Source organism: Drosophila obscura, unplaced genomic scaffold (assembly GCF_018151105.1).
Source record: "Drosophila obscura isolate BZ-5 IFL unplaced genomic scaffold, ASM1815110v1 contig_186, whole genome shotgun sequence".
Taxonomy (NCBI): domain Eukaryota; kingdom Metazoa; phylum Arthropoda; class Insecta; order Diptera; family Drosophilidae; genus Drosophila; species Drosophila obscura.
The window spans coordinates 4,388,543-4,406,023 of record NW_024542774.1 but is presented as its reverse complement, the minus strand read 5'-3'; the positions used below and the strand labels follow the sequence as shown (position 1 = coordinate 4,406,023).

The 17,481-nt window shown below is 46.1% G+C and overlaps 5 protein-coding genes across 7 annotated transcripts; 4 read left to right on the top strand and 1 right to left on the bottom strand.

Moving 5' to 3' along the window:
* The first annotated feature begins 1,835 nt into the window (after positions 1-1,835).
* On the top strand, positions 1,836-2,621 carry LOC121404145. The gene has a single exon (XM_041593167.1). The coding sequence runs from the start codon at positions 1,836-1,838 to the stop codon at positions 2,619-2,621; it is 786 nt and encodes a 261-aa protein (XP_041449101.1).
* A 2,167-nt stretch (positions 2,622-4,788) lies between these two features.
* LOC111077863 (carbonic anhydrase 1) lies at positions 4,789-5,884 on the top strand. The gene has a single exon (XM_022372321.2). It carries the CDS (start codon positions 4,900-4,902, stop codon positions 5,785-5,787), a length of 888 nt encoding a protein of 295 aa, XP_022228013.2. The 5' UTR covers positions 4,789-4,899; the 3' UTR covers positions 5,788-5,884.
* A 1,699-nt stretch (positions 5,885-7,583) lies between these two features.
* Positions 7,584-7,969, bottom strand: LOC111077862 (daisho1). Its single transcript, XM_022372320.2, has 2 exons — positions 7,836-7,969; positions 7,584-7,757 (listed from the first exon to the last, which is right to left on the bottom strand). The coding sequence occupies exons 1-2, from the start codon at positions 7,909-7,911 to the stop codon at positions 7,705-7,707; spliced, it is 129 nt and encodes a 42-aa protein (XP_022228012.1). The 5' UTR covers positions 7,912-7,969; the 3' UTR covers positions 7,584-7,704.
* Positions 7,970-8,680: 711 nt separating this feature from the next.
* Positions 8,681-8,981, top strand: LOC111077861 (daisho2). Its single transcript, XM_022372319.2, has 2 exons — positions 8,681-8,790; positions 8,859-8,981. Exons 1-2 carry the CDS (start codon positions 8,721-8,723, stop codon positions 8,930-8,932), a joined length of 144 nt encoding a protein of 47 aa, XP_022228011.1. The 5' UTR covers positions 8,681-8,720; the 3' UTR covers positions 8,933-8,981.
* Positions 8,982-9,076: 95 nt separating this feature from the next.
* LOC111077860 (inositol-pentakisphosphate 2-kinase) lies at positions 9,077-17,382 on the top strand. Of its 3 annotated transcripts, none has more exons than XM_022372318.2 (10): positions 9,077-9,499; positions 9,638-10,369; positions 10,729-10,881; positions 11,739-11,839; positions 13,572-13,895; positions 13,960-14,018; positions 15,115-15,261; positions 16,043-16,625; positions 16,893-17,113; positions 17,182-17,382. In XM_022372318.2, the coding sequence occupies exons 2-10, from the start codon at positions 10,003-10,005 to the stop codon at positions 17,342-17,344; spliced, it is 2,118 nt and encodes a 705-aa protein (XP_022228010.2). In that variant the 5' UTR covers positions 9,077-9,499; positions 9,638-10,002; the 3' UTR covers positions 17,345-17,382. The 3 variants fall into 3 exon arrangements, with proteins under 3 accessions (XP_022228010.2, XP_022228009.2, XP_022228008.2); XM_022372317.2 differs by having other exon boundaries at positions 9,567-10,369; XM_022372316.2 differs by having other exon boundaries at positions 9,077-9,505; positions 9,567-10,369.
* Positions 17,383-17,481: the final 99 nt, after the last annotated feature.

Below are 17,481 nucleotides of genomic sequence, written 5' to 3'. Positions count from 1 at the left end.
GAATGTATTGTACACAAATGCAGTTTCAATTGGCTCCAAGTTTTGCTTTTCAATTTTGAACTTGAACAAAAGCACACACAGATATGGACAGAGGGAGGTAAAAGGCCAATGTGCAAAAGTTTCGAATGGCACAAAAGAAAATCTTGGCAAAGTTCTGCCAAGCTCCGGCTCCGGCCCCTATCCACACTCATTTCTCTCTCCCTTCTGTGTATTATTAGAAACTGAATTAGATTTCATTTGGGGAGAAGCTCTTGCATAAACAATTGCCACCTGCAAAGAGGAAATGCAATCAAATCATCGTTCGAGACGAGCCTGAAAAAACAAAGACAACTGCTTGCCAATCAAGTGGTGCACACTGCTTGCTTATCATACACCAAAACAAATGAAAAAAAAAATGGGAGAAATTTGTCGCCGTTTCCTGTGCCCGCCACTCCATAAAAAGTTTGCAATCAAAAAACTTTCCCGTAAGCCCAAATTTGGCGCGGAAAAAAGGATAACCTTAGCATCAAATAGACTACCATGTTATTTTCCTATGCAGCGGCCCGTCCCCGTCCTTTGCTAATCCTTTTAATTTCGAACTTTAACTATCTTTGGAGAAATAAAAAAAACCCCCGAGCAGAACCAAACATGGAACGCACTCGGCGCAAAGTTTTTTAATAACAAACCTCGTGGCAAGGGCTGGCGGGGCAGCATATCCAAGACCCGGAAGATCCATGGATGGCATGGCAGTCAGGGTTAGGGGAATAAATTCCCCTCTAAACTGCACGTATTTGCACAGGGCATACTCTCGTACTCTTCTGGCTGGCTGGTCATGGAGCCTTTTGCCGTGACTTTTGCTGTCCAAAAAAGCCGAAAACTTTTAGCAGCAACTGTGCTCGAGGCGGCCCAGCCTTGGATCTCCCTTCTTCTGTCCTCCACCACGGCCAGGCCAGGGCAATGCAAATACAAGTTATAATAATTTCTTTTCAATTTCCAACGAAAAGTAAGCACTCAAGGGTATGACAGAGAGGAGGTTGGTGGAGAAATGAGATGCATTTCGGAGGGGAGTATTTGTCATTGGGTCTCATCGCTTCTGTGATTGTGCTGGAATTTGCATAATTCCAAGTAAACAAGCAAGGAGCGCAGCGGATTAATAACTCTTTGCAGTAGAAATTTGATACCATTTGCTCGTTCGGGGCCAATTCTGTTAGAAATAAAGTCTCAAGGGACCAGAGGGTAGTCTCCTCCAAGTGAAATGAAATGGTCCAGTATGATACAAATTCTGTGCTAAGAGAACTCTAGACTTTATTGCTTAATTTATTGGTTCATCATTATGAAGTGCACACTTCCGATATGGAAGGAAAGAAAGGGAACTTTTTGGCACCAACAAATCAGGCTTCACTCTCCGGAAAAGTTTCCTTTGGTTGCATCGTTCGAGTGCCGTTATAAGTTTTCTGCATTGTACATATTTCCACCGGAGAGTGCAGCACAAGTTCGAGAGTGATAAATGCATTATAAAGTTTCTAGTTATAATTGTAGTGATATCACAGCAGGCAGCCATCTCATTGCTGTTCTGCATATGACATGATTTTAACCGCAAACTTGCAAGTATAATTAAATTACTGCACCGAACATAATGAGGTTATGGCGTAAAAGGCTTAGGTGCAAACCAAACCCTTCTTAGCCAACAAACAAACATACTCTTGATGGCAGCATCAACATAAGATAGCTGACCAACAGGTCAGTATTAAAACAGACTCCGAGTTGTAAGGACGTGCTACGGGCGAAGAAGCAATCCTCCGGATACACAGAAGTCTCGAAAGATACATACGAGTAGATATACAAATTCCAGCAAAATGTCAGCTCCAGCGGCTTACAAAGACGAACCGAGATATGTGGTAATCAAAAGACTAGACAATAATACATTCGTAGAGGTATCGCCATTCGTGATCAAAGAAGCAATTGATCGCTGTTGCGAGGGCGAAGTGGACATGTGTCGAAAAACCCGAGGTGGATTTCTTTTGGTAAGAACCAAGAACGTGGGGCAAGCGCACCAACTAATGGCGGTAAACGCCATTCACGGCATTCCCGTCTGCGTAAGCGAACACAGAACCCTCAATTTTTCCAAAGGAGTCATCTTCTGCAAGGGACTGAGTCACATTGGAGTGGGCGTCATATTGCGTGAACTGATGTCACAGAATGTCGTGAGAGTGCGAAAGCTACCCAAGAAACGCAAGCTAAGGAGTACCGGCCTCGTTGTACTAACGTTTGCTTCCGCCACTCTGCCGTCAACACTTTCTATCGGCTACGACTTGGTCACTGTGACACCATTCATCCCCTTGCCCCTTCAATGCCGAAACTGTCTAAGGCTGGGACACCCCACAGCCTCCTGCAGGGGGCCTACAGCATGCCGCCGATGCTCAGCTATACAACACACTGCTCCCGGCGATGTCTGTACCGCTGATAAGTTCTGCGTAAACTGCTTGTACGGCTCTAGCGAACAATACATGCATAGTCCCGTGGACAAATCGTGCCCCGAGTTCGTCAAGCAACAAGAAGTCACAGCCATCAAAGTAATCGAAAAGGTTGACTACGAAACTGCACTGCGAATATACATCTCCCGCATGGAAGCCAGGGACTAACTTCTTGCCAAAACAATACACAAATATGTCTAAAGCCACGTTAATTCCAAAATTCCTGTGTGTTTCAATTAAATCTGCATGTACGAGTTCAACAAATGAGTGTTGTAATTAAAAGCCTATAATACTATAATAAATGTCTGTATTGAATACCCAACAATAATTTACATACATACCGCCATGTAGCTATGAACACACGCCCGGCGATTCCCCCCAGTCCAGTCCCCGGACAAACGTGCCGCGTCACAACAGTCACAGCCACAAGTAACGAAGGCTGACTACGACACCATACACTCCCGCATGGCAGCCAGGGACTAACTTCTTGCCAAAACAATACACAAATATGTCTTAAGCCACGTTAATTCCAAAATTCCTGTGTGTTTCAATTAAATCTGCATGTACGAGTTCAACAAAATGAGTGTTGTAATTAAAAGCTTTTAATATTATAATAAATGTCTATATTGAATACCCAACAACCCAACAATAATTTATATTCATAGTTTCGTCGGTCTGAATATCGGTGGGAGTCTGTCTGGTCTCGATCTTCAATCGTGGTCTACTGGGTCGGCCCATTCAACACATTTTGAATAGTATAAAACTGGGAAATCCTTTTGGCCAAATTTGGGTTGGCAGTGGATGATTATTTTATGGCAGACAAGCTCAGAATCCCAATGCAATTTCAGTGCTTTGGCCTTAAGCTCCCGTGAGAAGGACTCTGAAACTTTTAATGGCCTCACCAATACAAATAAGACTTTGCACAAACACACGCACACAGAAGCTGTAGTGATGGGGGGTGGGGGGGTTTGACTTCCGGTGCTGTATACAAATAATTACATGGCAAAATATTTACATTTTGGTTTTTGGCTTAGGAATATGCAGCAAATAGGCCAGACTCCCGAACGAACGGTGGATAGGTGGATGTGTGGAGTGGTCTGGAGCGGTGTGGAGCCGTGTGGAGAGTGGCGGTGCGAGTAATGCTGGGGCAGCAACTTTTTGGCCACTTCATATTTCATAAAAACATGCATTATGACTATTTTATGAAGCACGCGCCCAGAACTTTGGCATCCAGGATGCAGGATCAGCCACAGACCAAACCAGAACAGAACAGACCCGGACTCGACTCGATTCTCCTGTGTGCGTTACCCGTTTACTGGGATAGCTACTCGTATTTATATAAGCTGCCATAGGCACACGGTACTGGGCCCACGGCACACACAGCCACAGCTGTGCGTTCGAGTGTGCTGGTGGTCGTCTACTGCCTCTTGTTGGTTGTTCCCGTTCTCGTTCTCGTTCTCTGCTCCGCTCCCATAAAGTGCCATAAACCGACATCGTTGTCCCAGGCCTATCTGCTTTATGGCTCAGCGCTTTCAATGGATCCACCGTACCCCAAACAAAGGAGGCCATGCATTCGTGTCCATTGGGGGTCGGGTCACAATACGAGTGGCCTGGAATGGCTCACTTTGGAGCAACAAAACTTCAAAGCCCAATCCACCCACAAAAGCACACATGAACAGACGTTCATATGACCGTCAATGGCTGACCAGGCTCGGGTCTACCTTGTTCGACCCACAATTGGTAATTAATAAATCTACCATTCTCCCATCTCCCATCTCCTATGTCAGTGTCTCCAGTTTTCCGAATCATAGTCAGAGTCAGAGCCCGGGCCAAGTCAATTGCAACTCGAATGGCGGAAGCTTCATTTACATTCCACTTGTGACTCGCCTCAAATTCAAAATCGGCATGCTGCACCTGACGCTGACTCGCCTTGAATTGCAGCAGCCTCCCTGCCCTCCTCTCCATCGCTAATCAAACTACGGTCCGCTGGCCCCAATAGATTATGCTCATGCGTCTCTCATATTCAGTCCAGACTCTGGCCAAGGCACTGGGCTCTTGTTGAGCAATTAGTTGATTATGGGAGTCAATGGCGGGCCAATTGGATTGCATTTAGTTTAACATGTTTGGCCATTCGGTGGCCCTTTGCTGCTTCAGTGCAGTCAGACTGGCTTTGGCCTATCTGTGCCAATTTTGGGTCTGTTTGCATGGAAATTCCATTGGTAGTTGCTCATGTGTAAGGCAGACATTTCAATTATCACTCCTTACCGATTCAATCGTTCCCATTTCTCCCTAGAGACCGGAGTAAACTTCATTATTCTAAAACTGAGTACACTCCGAATCAGCTGTGATATTTTCCATTCAGAATCATACTCCACTTGGCGTTTAACTTTGATTTGTGAAATTCTTAAAGCAAATTCAGATAACTAAAAGTATTCACTGCATCAGGATGCTATACCTGTTTTTCGATATCTGGCAGCAGTTTATGCAGGGCTTTGGAATTGTGATATGTTACGCGCAAGGTTCGCAGGTCTTGACGATTTTGGTCAGCTGCATTCTGTCCCTGGCTTTCCTTAACAACGCGAGTGCGGTAAGCCTCATCGTCCAGGCGGTGGTTGGGGTCATAACTACCAAGAAGCCTAAGCGGAAGCTGGACCCACAGCCGACGCCCATCAACATAGTGCGGAAAATGACGCGCAAGACGGTGCTGGGCAGGCAGCTGGTCTGGACAAACTACGACCACCTGCCTCTGGCCATGCTGCTGGAGAACAACGGCAGCACGGTGATCCTGCGCATCTGCTGCGAGTCAAACATGGTGCCCCAACTGAGCGGGGGCGAGCTGCCGGACCAGTACCACTTGGTGGAGGCGTGCTTCAAGTGGGGCGAGCTGCGCGCCGAGCACTCGATAGACTCGGTGCAGTTCTCGCTGGAGATGCAGGTGCTGCACCGCTGCTACCAGGACCGGGTGCCCTTCCAGCACGTGTCGGTCTCCTATCTGTTTCTCCAGATGGGAGGGAGGAACGACCCATTAACCCAGATCACTGAAAACCTGCGCTGCGTCGCGCATCCCGACTCGAAAATCGAATTGCCGGCCTTTGATCTAGCCTCCTTAATGAATCCCTTCGGCAGCAGCTTCTACAGCTACACGGGCACCTACGACAACGGTGTCCAGGTCGTGCCCACCATGTGGCTGATTAACACCCACATCTTCCCCATCAGCTCGGAGCAGTTATCCCAGTTCGGTGCTCTCTGCGGTCGCGATGGTAACAGGATCAAGTGCAACGCTCGGCAGGAGCAGCCACTGGGGAATCGCTCTGTCCATTTCAACTTTATTTGACTCTCTCCTGGAACAGATACAAGATACAATTCATTGCTTTATTCACATCCTGTTTGATTATTAAGTTGCATTTTTTATATATATTCTCATAAATAAATATTATAAAATTATATTTTTGTGCCATAAAATTGGTTAGCAACTTGGAGTTCCAGAAATAAGCACCTTCGATCGTGGGAGTTGAAGCCGAGTCCACGTAGAGAGTTTTCAACACCATTCAAAAATCATTCAAGCATGGGTTAAGACCTTAAAACCTTCCTCCTTCCTCTAGGAGAGTGCACATCAAATCAAATCCAACATCAAAGCGGAAAATTCGATTTTTGAAATACATTGAAATGCCTGAGAAGCGATAAAGCCTTTGACTTGGTGATTTTTGCACTACGTAAGCGTAAGTGGCTTTGCTCCACCTCTGTCTGTGCTCTTGGTCAGACATGGAGTATTTGACTGGCTGTCTGCATACTCCACTGGGGCATCAGTACGTAGCCAAAATGGAAGGGGAGAATGCTGGCTGAGCACGAGCTCACCTGGGGAAATGGTTACGCTTTTGTTTGCCTGCAGGGCATTTTCGCCCTGGAATGCCTTGGGCCTGGCTGTGCTCCAGCGTTTGAGTGCTCCTGCCGTTCTAAAAACTGTCTAAATTAATTTTCAATAAACGCCTGCTGGCCAAACAGGGAATCGAATACTGATTGGCTTAAAAGTTCCTCCAAAAATTCCCACTGAAATTCGCTTTGAAATCAGCCATCATAGCAGCCATCCATACGGAACCGAAACAAAATGCACGGAGCAGAACTGGACTCTGAAGCCGCTGGCGTAAATCGGCGCCGAATTTCCCAAAACATACGGTAGATATTGGTAGGGAACGGGAACCCACTCCTTCCCCAATTATTGACTGCCGTCCAAAGCATTGGCTGAGCTGCGTTGGGGGACAGAGAGAGCTGCATTGTTGGCTTTCAGCTACTTCAAACACGGTCAAAAGGGGGCAGTGGCTGGTTGCGTAAATCCAGGAATTCCTCCGGTGGAATATCAAAAGGATTATCTTTGGGAAATTACCAGCCCCTACTCCCCACTCTACCACCTTGTCGCCGCTAGACTTTTTGAACTGTTAACCGGACGGACAGACCGTCGCGCTGCGGCAGCTTCTATTACGATTTATTTCAGGCGTAAAACCAACGAAGGAAATATTTGCGGTAAAAGTTGAAAATAATTGTTGAAGTAACGAACCATATAGTAGCAGGGGCGGGGGTGGGGGCGAATCAGTGGGTGTATGGTATGGCGTGGCGTGGCGCCACTCTGACGGCACACACAAAGTGGAACAATGGCCGTAGCTGTGGCTGAAACAGGACGACCAAATAGTTTCCACTTGGAAAATTGTTTAAAGTTTACCCCCGAATCTTGTTCCCCCGTGAAGCAAGTGTACATATAGCTATAGCAGATAGTATGTAGATGTAAATATGGAGCTGTTTTCGAGTGGCCACAGCACCAGTTCGAGTCGCAGTCGCATCCCATCCCATCCGACCCGCTGGCCCTTTCGTCAGCAGTTTGCAAGTCAAACAATTAAAACAAGCTTTGAACAATTTCCATTTGGATGCGAATAACAACAAGTTCTGTACGACATGTCTAGACGGGCGAGAATGGCAATGAGCTGGGTGCAAATACTACAAACGAGTATAAAGAATAAGCGATAAAGTCAAGGCAGAATGCGCTTCAATCAATCTCTGAAAGGTGATAACGAACACAAGCCAGTTCTCGTTCCAGCAGAACTGTCTCAAATGATGCAAACTAGCTGTGAAAATGCACAATTCCTTTTGACAAGCATATTTATTTTCTCATTTCCTTAGCAATTCATTTTTATTCATGAAAATCAACGCCGTCAGTCAACACAAACATTTGTAGTCCTTGTACTCGGAAACTCGGAAACTTCTAGCCGGTGCGAATGTACTGAGTATTGTCGGTCTGGATCAGCACAGTTCCAGCTGCAAAGGATGTACATCGTACGTATATTTATTTAAATGAACTTTATACAAAATTAGTTTTCCCATTCTCCTACTTACGCTTGGGTACGGGCTCGGCATTGGCCAGGGCGGCGAGCATGGCCAGGAGCAGGGCAGCAGCTTGGAAGAACTTCATGGTGATTTGGTTTTTGTTTTGGTTTTCGGTACGACTGTGGTGATACTGATGCCCCACAGCTGATCGGCTCGATCTTTTATAGCTCAGCGACTGCAGAGTGTGCTTGTACTGGGAAATTCCCTCCTCCCAGATAGGGGAATTGCACAGGTCAAAAGAGCATCTTAATCTCTTTAGTAGTCAATCAAAGCTTCGCCGTTTGTTTTGTGCAATGATTGGATTCGTGTTAATCGATAACCGGTCTGGGTTTTCTACGCATTCTGTTGATGCTGATTATAATCTGATCTGAGAACGTGTATGTACTTTCGGAAAACTGGTACTGTTTATAAACAGAGAATACTGTAATTCAGATAGAGAGGGAGAGAGAGAGAGAGAGATCTGTTTACAATCACGTTTAGCATTATCTTAGATATTCATAATTTGCATCACGTTTATTACTTTGTTAAGCGTCTGCATATTAAGTTCAGTATTGCAATATTTCTCTGGAAACGCTAGTAAAAGTCTTTCAATGGAAAAATGTATATTAAAAATGTTTATTATGCTAATAGAGTGATCATTAGTGAAGAATAAAGCAACCGTTTGTTTTTGAAATCAGAAAGATCTAATATACTTCAATCTGTGTAGCTTTCCTTTGCACGTTGGCTGCAATCACATTATCAGTGTCGTGACCCTCGGGTATTTTTTACAGTATTGGAAATTCCGAATCCCCATGCGCACACCCAGCCATTGAATTCGCAGTCTCGGGCACCTAGCGGGTATATAAGTGTCGCGCCTCAGTATCGGATAATCATTGTAGAACCAGATTTCACAGCATGAACATGAACTGCCTGAAGATCTGCGGCTTTGTATTTGCTCTCATTGCCCTCACGACGGCGGAGGCTGGTAAGTGATCGGAAACGCATTTCCCAGATTAAATTGATTGCTTATCAATGCATACTTCGCTTCAGTAGCTACCCAAGTGCTGAATGCTGGCGGCCATACTCTCATCCAAACGGACCGGACTCAGTACATTCGCAGGAACTAAATGGCCCTGTTAAGCAAAACAAATAAATAGTACTGAAATATGTGAAAAATGTAGCCCTGTTTTTGAATTGTCAGAAGAGTGCGCCGAGCCAGCGATGGTCACTCTTAACATGTCAGAAAAATACCAACATTGGTATTTCTCTTCGGTAGTCATCAGTGTTGCCTACTTTTTATAACTTAAATATAGCTGTTTTTGTGGGATGGCATGAAGTAAAGAGCTGAATTAAAAATTAGCATAATATGTTGCATGTTTTTTCAATAATATCCCAAAACTCCCAATATGTTGTCTATTTCGACATATTCTTCAATATTGATAGGTGTATAGATTAGCCAGACTTTTGGCTCTTGGAGCTATACATTTTTCCCAGCTATAAAATAGCTGAATTGACCACACTGAAACTGAAAAATGCCAGCGCTGAGCAAGATCAACAGCTGGTCGCCTTTTGTTTTCGAAATTTGCGCTTTTTTTTATTGAAATAAAGTGAAAGCATATATATGATATATATATGCTCTCTGAAGACGATATTGATTGCACTCTAATACCATTGACTGCGGCTTGAAAGGCCAGGTGAGGGTAAGTCTTCCAGCGGCTGTCGAAATACAGAATTCTAATGGAATTTATGTTTAATTTACAGAGTAGAGTCTGCAGTGGACTTGGAAGCATCAGTAATTGTCGACATATACCTTGTGATCTTCCTTTTCTTAGCCTCATCCATAATTTAATCAGATTATCCGCTACGGAATAGCTACCAGAGCTGAAATAAACCGTTTAAAGGCCAATTCAATGGTTGCGGTTCTTCTGTTTTAAGCCGGCGACGCCTTCTTGGCTGCTGCATCTTATCGTGGCGGCGGTCAATAAATGTGACCCAGAGGACAAACACAACAGTCACAGCTACAGCCACAGTCGCAGCCACAGCCACAACAACTAAAGCAGTGGCAAAGCCGCAAAACTCAACCACAACAAGCCACAATCGGCAATCATCAACACTGGGGCGCCACAGACCGAGGAAGGCGAGGGCGCCGGTTGCATTTGGACAACGCCAACGAACCAGAAACACCCGCGCACAAGCCATGACAGCTGTGCCAGTCCCTTCTGTCCCAGCACCACCCCAGGCCACCTCCAGCGCCGAGCTTCGGCATCAGTCAGCCAGTCAGACTCTGAACGCCCTGCTGGACCTGCCCGCGGAGATGGAACTGCGCCAAATTGAGTTGATCTATCGGGCGGAGGGTAATGCAAATTTGGTGCTTGCCTTGCCGCAATTTAAAAAAGTTTTACGTTTGCCAAAAATGATATCCAGCAGACAGCAGCCGCCGCCGCCGCAGAAGGAGGCGGAGGTGCAGCAGAAGCAGGCGGAAGGTGCAGAGGAGACAGGAGAGATTGGGCGGGCGGAAGAGCAGACCGAATTTTCGGTCGGAGCCCAGGCATCAACTGTAAAAGGTTCGTATGTAAGAATCCTTTTTATTGTTGGCGCTCCACGCTCCAAGCTACTCTCACATTTCATTTTTTTTTTTTGTTGGACCGGAAATGGTTGCGTGCAACTTCAAACACCCAGGCAAGCTGCTGCTCCATCTCCTGGTGCCGCCTCCTCTCCTTGCCAGCCAATTTGTGTATTGTGCTTTGGTTATTGGCCGCTTGGCTGGCTCTAGCCGTTCACTCTTCCCACCACCCATCTGCCCATCTCTCCGGGAATCTCTCTATCTCTTGTGCATCTTTTGGCCATTGCATCAAATGTGTTTATTTCATTTATCCACATTTCTCTTGTGTTCTCTCGGGCTCCTCCTCGACGCCCCTTTCAGCTGGCGACTTGACAATGCCGGATTTTATGGCTTATATCGGGATAATGCGCCGTCTATTAGGAAATGAGTTTGTCTGCGGAGCGGATATTGTTGCCATACCAAAGGAAGACGATAGATTCTGGATAAACGAGCACATACGCGCCCACAGACCGGGTGAGTACTTTTACAGGCAAAATTCGTGATAAATGGAACTAAGAAAGTGACGAGTAAATGGGCTTGGACAGTGATTATAGCGGGTCATTGAAAGTCGTAAGAAACCACTCTTTCCAGATGTTAAGAGTTTAATTTGTTGGAAAGATGCTCACCCTTATTATTATTATTATGTCATGTCAGAAGCACTTTACGTAGAGTACCCACTGTTTTGGTTTTACCTCCTCTTCTCTGTGTGTGTCTCTGCTGGTGTTTGCCCATTGTGGCAACAATTTTGTATTTGATCAGCTTTCGCTGCAGTGCATCGCATTGGCCTTTGTCGTTGTCCTGGCAGCTGTCCAAAGCCTTTTAGAGCCACTGCAATCAATCATAAACGAACAGTTTAGTGCTCCGTCCTGTACCGGACCAGACCAGACCAGACTGGACCCCACCAGACCCGATCCGAACCGACCAGTCCCTTTCACTGACGTTTACGATGCACACACAGATGGATGCTCTTTTGCTCCAGTTTCAGTTGCCATCTCTGGGGACTGATTAGGGGAGGCCGTCAGTGAGTGTGTGCTGGCCCAATAGTCGTGGCCATATATCAAAATTGGGCTTATGCCTAGCAGCCAGCAACAGGCTACACGTTGCACGCTGCACGCTGCACTAACCATCAATTTATCATGCACCGCCGTAGACGGCGGAACGGAGGAAGGAACGCAGTCTAACCCGCCGGCGTATATATATCAATAATCGCCGTAACCGTAGCTTTAGTCGGATGCTGGCGCTTGCACTTTACATTCATTCAGCCGTCGCTCGCCTTCATCTTTTGCTTCATCCATTTTTTTCCGGGGTTATCCCTCGGTTTTTCGTTGCAGTTGCGCGTCTGGATAAGGAATTTGTGGGGCCATTCGGGCTACTCCTGCCAGATGTGACCCAATTGCCTGCCACGTTCGATGTTTTACTTGGAAATTTACAGGTGAGTCGCCATCGTAGCTGCTCCCTGATGCTGATGTTGCTGCTTGGACGGTGGCGGACATGGAGATGGAGCCCAGCCCCGTGTTTCTGCTGTCCAAATAAATTGTGTATTTTGTACAAGGACAATATTGGCATTTTTGGCCATATGTGCAGGATACGTTAGATGCCGCCGCACCCGCACCCGCACCGGTTGCTACCGCCGCTGCCGTTGTGGTTTCGTTTGCCTTTGTGCCTTGGTATCCGGAACCCATGCCCGAACCAAACCCACTCCCAGTTACTAAACCATCGGACATGCCGTGGACCCTGGCCAAGGCACATAAATCAACGGTTCTTTGTTTTGAATTAAAGTGGGCAACAGTGTAAACACTTTGTTGGTGTTACTTGCCATTGGTGTTGCTGTTTCTGCTGCTGTTTCTGGCCGAAAACCTTGCAGGACACGAAGAACGATGTCCATTGCCCACTGCCAATGCCACTAGCTGTTTCGATTCGTTTCGGTTTGGGGTTGTGCGGTTATAAAAGACGGCGAAATTGCTTTGAAAGTGCCGCCATAGCTGCAAGTTTTATGACGCTCTGCATCCCCAAAAATGAGCACAAGCAGTGTAGCTCCGTTGGCTGCTCCCCCATATCAGATTGAGTGCTCAACCATAAGCCAGAGTGTCCTGTTCCAGGCGGTGGATCGGCGCTTTTTCAATGCCTTTCAGGGTATTCGACGGGTCGATCTTTCTCCCCTTTTTTTTGGGCTTTCGGCATTTTTTTTTTTTTGGTCGCTTGCTACCGCTCTGCCGGTCGGTACATATTGAATTTATGGCTTTGGTGCCAAAGCATTGACCGAAATAAAATTGCAAGCAAAGGAAACAAACAACCAGCGAGCCAGGAGAACAAAAAAAAAAATAGAAAATTGTATATATAACGTGTGGCCATAACTAACGCCATATTGTGTGGCGTACTCCAGAGCGGAGTATCACCCACGGATCAGCCACGAGTTGGGGAAAAAATACCTTGGGAATCCGAATAAAAAACCTCTTAATTGCGGCTTTAAATGTTAATTTTCAATTTCAAGCCGTGAACCGAGAAAATCCCATCTGCCACCTGTACTCCACACTACTCCACTTCACGCCCCTGTACTGTAGTCCATTCCGTGCCTGGCCCCACGGCTTCATAACTCATCATACAATCAGCGCAACAACTTTTGTTTTATGTCACAATGGCAACAACGACAACAATAACAATAACAACAACAACAACAACAACAGCTTTAGGAGCGGCGATAACCTGACCCGTCCCACCTATGGCTGCTCCGTACCCATTCCCTCTTATTCATGATGTTAATATACCCTGTACTCGTACCTCACAGGGAGTGTGTTGCATTCGTGTGGATAGATGTAACAGGCTGTCAGAAACGCTCTTCTCATTTAAAATGAAAAGCCTTTTCCCCATAAAAAATTACCATTTTGGACTTTTTAAATCGGAATAACGGATAACATATAGTCTCAAGAATCGACCTTACCTTTCTACCTTTTTTTGTTGTTCTCGTGCTGCGCTTGTCGTTGCATTTTCAAGTCAAAATGGCATCAACGCCGGGGCAAAAGTTCGCGGTGCACGGCAGGCATAATATTTCATGGCAGTACATGACGGAACGGCCACCTTCCCTTTTACTCCATTTACTGCCGGACCGGAGCAGCACCAAAGGGCAGCAAAAAAGAGCAAATAAGCCAAGCAATATAATTTTTCAGGCAAAGGGCACAACAGGAGATGCCACAGGAGCAACAGGAGCAGCAGGAACCGGGGTAGGAGCAGGAGAAGGAGCCGCAGCAACGTCAACGGCAGGTACAAGAGGTGTCCATGGTCTGGGCGATACATATGCCATCGAAATAAAACCCAAACAAGGCTGGCTCCAGTTGGCAAGTGATGTCAACGATTTATTTGATTTAATGCCAGCAGGAGCAGAGACAATGCCAAAGAGGAGCAAAGGCGAGGAGGATCCGGAGCAAACAGGAGTGGCGAAGTCGACCCGAGACAAGTGCAAGTGCCGCTATTGCGCCATGCAGCTATTGAAGGTGAGTCATCGGGAGTGGAGATAGGAGAGACGCTCTTAGTTTTTCATTCGATTCTTTCCGACAGCTACGCAACGGAAAAATCAAACGACTGGGCGACTACTGTCCTCTAGAGCTATTCTCCGGGTATGTCATCGAATCTGGAATGGGAAACAGAGGGGGCAATGAACAAGGAACAGGGAACAGCCGCTCCTTTGGCACGAACATGGAGTCATAAATTTCCATCTGCACCATTTGCGTGTCCTGTCGTGCTTCATAATTCCAACACTTTCGGCTACGGCTTGCTCCCTCCTGTCTGCCTCCACCAAGTGCACTTTTTGTGTGCCCTGTGCTCTGTATTCCTTTTCCTTTATTATATGCCAGGACCCTGTCTGACCTCGGCCTCATCCCGGCCTGAGCTGGTCTGGTCCACTTAAACTGCAATCCCAATCCCAGTCCCAGTCCCCGTTCTTTTCATTCGTTTATTTGCGGCCCGCTGTTTCAAGTCATGCGTGCATCCGTGCACAAAATTCAATTTGCTTGCGCTTTCATTCCGGTTTACCGCCTGCTACGCTTCCAATTTCCCCACTTCCCACTTGCATTTATATAGGAAAAGCTCCACCATTCACCATCCTCCATCCCAAACTCCGTTATGGCCTCACGCAAATTGTTGCCATTTCTTTTGCTTCTCTTTTGTCTGCCAGCATCTTTTATATATCCCATATGTGCATACATAAGTTTTAATAGTATTATTCATATGAACACTCAGTCCAGTGCGTGCCACAACCATAGTGCCATTGCCTCAGACCAGAGTTCCAAAGAGTAAACAATAAATAGACTTTATCTATTTAAATTAAATATTCATTATTGGTTCGATACCATTACGTAATAGTATATTCGATTTGATTTATTTCATCTTTGATACATACAAAATATAACCGAATGAGTGCATAATCAAGGCTCCAATAGGTAGCTCCCACCATTTCAATATCTCTTCGGATTCCATAAATCAACTAACAAGTAGCTCAAACTAATAAAATCGTCCATTCATGAATTAATGCAAATGTTGACTCAAGTGTGAGCTCGATTCATGACGTATATGTAGATTGAGGTAAACAAATTGGAAAATAAATTTGCTTTAACAATCCTTAGAGTTATGATTCGCACTGTACGAGTTTAAACGGATTTTCATGCTGTGATCTCTTTTCGTTGTTTTTCATCCATATGTATATTTTTTTTTTAGCGCACCCAGTCGTATGCTTGATGCCCTGAATGCACTTTTCGCCTGCCCGCAAAATAATTTACGTGTGTTTCAGGACGGCAATTTAATTTATGGCGATCACGCGAATTCGATTTCCTTCGATGAATTGCACTCGCGTGTCTTTCCCGGGTAAGTCAGCCCCATCCAGAGTGATGAGAATACCAAAGGAAATTGATGGGCAGAGAGAGAATGAAAAACCCCGCAGGGCAGGCAATGGTATCGACAATACGCCTCACGAAGTTGTGACATCTTAAGATGGATCCAAAAGTAATATGCGGGTTCCCCTATCCCAAAAAGTCAAGGTTCCCACTTAACAGTGAGAAAATATAAGTCAAGTTGGTCCAGCCGTGCATCCGAAAGACTATTTTATGATGCCCAATGCCGCACCAGAATTTTCATTCATTTCAGCATAGAAAATCTTCTTTCTTTGCATTTATATTGTTTCTATTCATTGAAAAATATTTTATCTTTTCTAATAATTTCATTCTCTTTGGCTTATTTTATTCCCGCCCTGTTAACATTGATTTCTATGAAAAGAACTGGCTAGAGTAGAAAATTCCTCCGAAATTCGGCAATACGCAAATATTCAATAAATAATGCAGAAAGCAAAAGCCAAACACAAATTCTCGGGTGCCAAAATACCGAAATTGCCATTGCCCCACTCCTGGTTGCATTCTCCCCTCCAGCTATCCACCTTTTTCTCACTGTTTCCCCAAATTTCTATCTTGTTCCCTCGGTTCTCTCTGGCTGTGTCGTTTCAACACCTTTTGGCACAACGTTGACAACGGCCACACGAAATGGAATTGGGAATGGGAATGCGCATTGAAAATGCTAACAAACAAAATTGTACCAATGGCAACGCCAACACGAACGCCATCGCCATCGCCATAAAATCTCTGAAATTCTCCAGTGAAATTATGGTGCTTATAAAACATTTGCTCGTTGCCTGCCTGCTCAGGGAATACGAGGTGAGTCCAACGCAGAGCTGCGGCCAGGACCGTAGTGGCAGTGGCAGTGGCGGAGGCAGTCAGTGCCAGAGTAGCGTTTCAATTGGCGAAATGGAGACAAAAGCTGGAGCTGGTGTGGATGCTGGAATTGGCGACGCTAATGTCGCCTGGGCGGAGGATGCCGAGAAGTGGCATGCTGACTTTGTCAATGCTGGTCAATCCTACGGCGGGACAAGACCAGCTGCTGAAAAACCAACGACCCAATGGTACACAATGCCACCCGGAATAGGAGTGGAAACAACTGCAGGAGCAGTAAGCCAACAACAGTGCGGCTATGTGTTGGCAGAGGCAACTCAAACGGAAACACAAACGGAAACGGAAACACAGCCAACTCCGAGTACAACTCGGAATGAGAATGAGAATCCGAGTCCGAATCAGAATCAGCATGAAAATCAACGTGAAGGACAAATCAACAAAGCGGAAATATTTCGCTTACCAAAAAATTGTGTGCTGCAAAAAATTTTGAATTTGCAATTTCTGGTAAAGGTAAGCTAACACCCCATGCACCCCCCCGCTCGCCTGGCTGCCTGTCTGCCCCGCCCCTTGTTTATTTTTTATAGCCAAACCGTGGCAGATACCCGTAGTTGCAGTTTTGCTTTGGTTTTTTTTTTCCAAAGTGCGGCCATTTGACAGGCAGCAGGGGCGGCAAGCGAGGCAGGGCCCGATCTGAAGTAGACTTGAAAGGGCGGCTAAATGGCCCGTGGAGGGCAACCACTTGGCTTAGCGGAAGGTAACATATCTTGGCATTTGCAGCAACACTTCGATTATATGTGGCGAGCGAACTACGCCCGGCACTCGCGACCCACTTATGACGTGCTCAGAGGACTACTAGCCCTGCCCCAGCCCGGCACCACCGATGAACTGCAGCCGGAGCAGGCATACTTGCTGGGCGCCACGGCCTTGGACTGCTCGATTATGTTAACGTTCCAGGAAGTGAAACTCGACCGCGCATCGTATTGTACCCCTGACCAGGAGTAAGTATCAACCGCACAAGGGAGCGGGAGCAGTGCTGGTAATCCAATTCCTAATCCTTTTCCCACAGCTTGGAGGCGGAGCTGCTGCAGCCGTGGCTCGTCTCACTGCTGGGTCATCACTTTCTAACGAAGCTCTCTGTGCTGGATTTGGATCCGAAGCCCGATAGTCACTTTCATAAATTCATAGAGCAGACATGTGAAATTGAAAAGTGCTGCCGAGCATTAAATTAATTAATAAAGTTTGCACCCAACTAAAAGCCGCACGCATCGACTGTCGAGCGCACAGAACTGTGCTACAGTTTTCCCTGCTACATCAATTTAGTCCATTTTTTCCCGCCGCTTTCCGTGCTCCTTTTCGTAACTCCCGC

Coding starts and splice junctions, on each gene's coding strand:
- LOC121404145 (XM_041593167.1), top strand. CDS start 1,836: ATGTCAGCTCCAGCGGCTTACAAAGACGAACCGAGATATGTGGTAATC.
- LOC111077863 (XM_022372321.2), top strand. CDS start 4,900: ATGCTATACCTGTTTTTCGATATCTGGCAGCAGTTTATGCAGGGCTTT.
- LOC111077862 (XM_022372320.2), bottom strand. CDS start 7,911: ATGAAGTTCTTCCAAGCTGCTGCCCTGCTCCTGGCCATGCTCGCCGCC. Junction 7,758..7,835: donor TGCCGAGCCCGTACCCAAGC/GTAAGTAGGAGA, acceptor CATCCTTTGCAG/CTGGAACTGTGCTGATCCAG.
- LOC111077861 (XM_022372319.2), top strand. CDS start 8,721: ATGAACATGAACTGCCTGAAGATCTGCGGCTTTGTATTTGCTCTCATT. Junction 8,791..8,858: donor CCTCACGACGGCGGAGGCTG/GTAAGTGATCGG, acceptor TCGCTTCAGTAG/CTACCCAAGTGCTGAATGCT.
- LOC111077860 (XM_022372318.2), top strand. CDS start 10,003: ATGACAGCTGTGCCAGTCCCTTCTGTCCCAGCACCACCCCAGGCCACC. Junction 10,882..11,738: donor CATACGCGCCCACAGACCGG/GTGAGTACTTTT, acceptor TTTTCGTTGCAG/TTGCGCGTCTGGATAAGGAA. Junction 14,019..15,114: donor CCTCTAGAGCTATTCTCCGG/GTATGTCATCGA, acceptor TTTTTTTTTTAG/CGCACCCAGTCGTATGCTTG.